A 3,557-nucleotide genomic window follows, 5' to 3' on the forward strand; every position below is an offset into this window, starting at 1 on the left:
CGTCGGAAATGCACACAATTTTTTAAATGGGGATCACAAGTTTCTAGTACAAGAAAGATTAGAGAAAAAATTTCAAAATGAATTCAACAAATGTACATGATGTTTTCAGAGATTACAAACTAGAATTTGAAATGAGAAAATCTATTCAAAACTTTAAGAAACGATAAACTTAACTTCCACGACAATAAAAAGTAAAGTAGAAGTTCAGAATGAATTATCTAAATGATGATAATTCTATGTGTGACTTGTGAATCGCAAGTTTTAGAAATAAAAAAGAAATATTTGAAAAGATTACAAAACACAAAGTTTAGAGTTTCTAAATAAAAGTACAAAAGGAATTGCATTAAATAATTTTTAAATTTTATTTTATGGTAATAGATTCTAGAAAAAAAAATAAAAATATTTAGTAATGGAATTTCGTTCTTGGGCGAACCCACCACTGTTGGAGTTGAGTCGTGGTGGTGGGTGAGTGTGGATAAAACGTGCTCTCGATTGACCAATCAGAATTCGAAGAAATCCAAATAAACTAAAAATGAAATCAAAAATAAAAAACAGACCAATCAGAGCCACTGTTCTTCCCAAAGATTAAAGGGCTGCATTTGAACACCACACGCCCCCAAAATATATGAACCCCATAATTCTGTCTTCTTGATAATTTCGGAATTCTGGGTTTTAGGATTCCATTTTTGTTTATTATAATTTTATTTTCGATTTTCTGATCGGAATTGCTGGCTATGGCTGTTTCGAGCACGTTTGCAGGAGCTAAGATGGAGACTTTGCTGGTCAGCAACACGACGTCGTCTTCAATGTCGATGTCGCCCTCGACTTCTCCGACGACGATTGGGCTGCTCTACAAGACGGCTGTGGCTCCGCCAAAGCGATGTCATTTGATTAAGAATCAGAGGAGTAATTCGAGGATCATCAGCTGTGACGTTGCTTCAGATGCTTTTGCTCAGACCGTCGGCGACAAAGTGGATTCCACAAATGCGGCTTCGGCTTCCAGTCTCTCGGCTCTCGAACAGCTCAAAACCTCAGCTGCTGACAGTATGAATTTTTTCTTTTGTCCACCCTCTTTTTGGATAATCTGGATTAATACATTTTCTTTTGATGATTTGTGAATGCATTTTCATTTTAACCTTCTAAATTCGTTATCTTTCTCAATTTCTCTAATGTGAGATAATGTAACCTTTTGGCATATAAAATTGCAATGAACCTATGAAGGTATTAATGTATTAGAAGATTTTTGGTCCGGCTTAAAAAAAAGCAGCTTTTAGACCAGTCATAACGCTACTTTTACTATAGAAATCATGATAAGCTGCCTTTCTTCTGTGACACTTCAAGATAAACAATTTCGGATATTTGGAATTTTCTTATATTTATCACGTTAGATCAATTGCTGGAATGTAAAAACAATTTTTTTCTCAGTCAATTTAAGGTTTTCCTTCTAAATGTTTTCATAATGCTAAGTTTTTATATTCAATAAAATGCTATTTGTGATACTCAATGCTTGCACACCAGCATTCCTCTTTATAGCTTGTTTGGTTGTTCTTATAACCTACTTTTTTTGAAGTATGTTTCTCTACATAATTTCATAAAAACTACGTGCAAAGCTACTTATAAACACAGCGAGATGTGCTCTTTAATAAGGAAATGAATTTCAAATATCATCTGTTGTTTGGTGCAGTGCTTTCCAGCACTATGTAGTTATGTACCAAACTTTCCATTTGAGTTTTTCCCTTTGCTTATGTTTGATTTATGACTTTATTGACACTATAACCCTGTTATGTGCCGATAATTCTTCTTCAATTTAGCACTTGCCATAAGTATTTATGTGTATTTGATTTCCCTGAAGCTATGTGTTTGATGTGATTTAAGGATATACAAAAGAAAGGAGCAGCATCGTTGTGATTGGACTCAGTATCCATACTACACCAGTTGAAATGCGGGAGAAACTTGCTATTCCTGAAGCGGAGTGGCCAAGAGCTATTGGGGAACTATGTGGTCTGAATCATATTGAAGAAGCAGCTGTTCTTAGCACCTGTAACCGAATGGAAATCTACGTTGTAGCTCTTTCTCGCCATCGTGGCATTAAAGAAGTCACCGAATGGATGTCAAAGGTAATCTTTTTAATAGTATTTTTTTCTTCTGTGTTTTATCGAGAATCTTGGAATTTTCTTATTGGATGATAAATGAAATTCTATTATCTCAATTTTAGAAACCTATCACATTGTTCACTTTGCTCAACGTTAACACAGCAGACGACAAGAACAACTAAATAAGCCTTCTTCCTAATAGATTTGGAGTAGGCTACGTGAATCTTCTTTTTTAACTCCGTTCAATTCATTGCTAGATTTACTAGAAGATGCAAACTACAACAGGCCGTGTTAGTTTTGGTGTACCCTCCTCTCTCTTCTGAGTTGTTCAACCCATATCATGTCTCTCTTATGCAACAGTCTCTAAAAGTCTATGCAAAACATGTATCGAGCACCTAAGATGTTCTTCCCTCAATCAGGGACATACCCTTTTTCGCATATTCTCATTAACATAGAAAGTGATGAAATAATCAAATTTCTCATAGGTTTCCTGCATGTTAAATAAGATGCTATTTCTTCCTTTTGGCTTCTTATGTCTCCATAATTTCTCTCTCCTTTCTTTTCTAGTAGCAGAAGAACCTGATTTTGGAAGGGATGAGAATAAAGATTCTCCAGACCATCTTCTTAACTTTGTTGCACGTGTATTCCAAATGAACTGATTCTCATCATATTCGTTTTTACGAAGATATAGTATGAATTTTTGTGTTGGTCTTTTCCCATAATTGAATTTTTATGTTTTGCCAGACTAGTGGACTCCCTGTTTCAGAGATTTGTCAGCACAGGTTCTTGCTGTATGACAAAGATGCAACACAGCACCTTTTTGAAGTATCAGCTGGACTAGATTCCTTAGTATTGGGGGAAGGCCAAATCCTTGCTCAAGTGAAACAAGTTGTCAAAGTTGGGCAAGGGGTTGTGGGATTTGGGAGGAACATAAGTGGCCTCTTTAAGCACGCAATCACTGTTGGAAAGAGGGTTAGAACTGAAACGAACATTGCAGCCGGGGCAGTTTCTGTAAGTTCAGCTGCAGTAGAATTGGCTTTGATGAAGCTTCCCGAATCCTCCCATGCCACTGCGAGGATGTTAGTGATTGGTGCTGGAAAGATGGGGAAGCTTGTGATCAAACACTTGGTGGCCAAAGGGTGCACAAAAATGGTGGTCGTAAATAGAAGTGAAGAACGAGTTGCTGCCATTCGTGAGGAGATTAAGGATGTTGAAATAATCTACAAACCGCTGGAAGAAATGTTAAACTGTGCAGCTGAAGCAGATGTAGTTTTTACCAGCACTGCATCAGAAACTCCATTGTTTTTGAAGGAGCATGTGACAGAGCTACAACCTGTTTGTGATTCCGTTGGGGGATTGAGGCTTTTTGTTGATATCTCTGTTCCAAGGAATGTGGGCTCGTGTGTTAATGACCTTGAGACTGCACGAGCGTACAATGTCGATGATCTTAAGGAGGTCGTTGCT

The 3,557-nt window shown here is 37.0% G+C and overlaps 1 protein-coding gene across 1 annotated transcript in view; it reads left to right on the top strand.

Annotated features, from left to right (window-relative positions):
* The first annotated feature begins 578 nt into the window (after nt 1–578).
* The window catches only part of LOC111384904 (glutamyl-tRNA reductase 1, chloroplastic-like), a 13,053-nt gene continuing 10,074 nt past the window's right edge, over nt 579–3,557 (top strand). The window contains exons 1-3 of the mRNA XM_023009247.1: nt 579–1,044; nt 1,876–2,117; nt 2,838–3,548. Of these exons, the coding sequence (XP_022865015.1) occupies nt 735–1,044; nt 1,876–2,117; nt 2,838–3,548 (1,263 nt within the window). The 5' untranslated portion in view covers nt 579–734. The remainder of the gene's footprint in view (nt 1,045–1,875; nt 2,118–2,837; nt 3,549–3,557) is intronic.

This window comes from Olea europaea, unplaced genomic scaffold (assembly GCF_002742605.1).
Source record: "Olea europaea var. sylvestris unplaced genomic scaffold, O_europaea_v1 scaffold3042, whole genome shotgun sequence".
Taxonomy (NCBI): Eukaryota; Viridiplantae; Streptophyta; class Magnoliopsida; order Lamiales; family Oleaceae; genus Olea; species Olea europaea.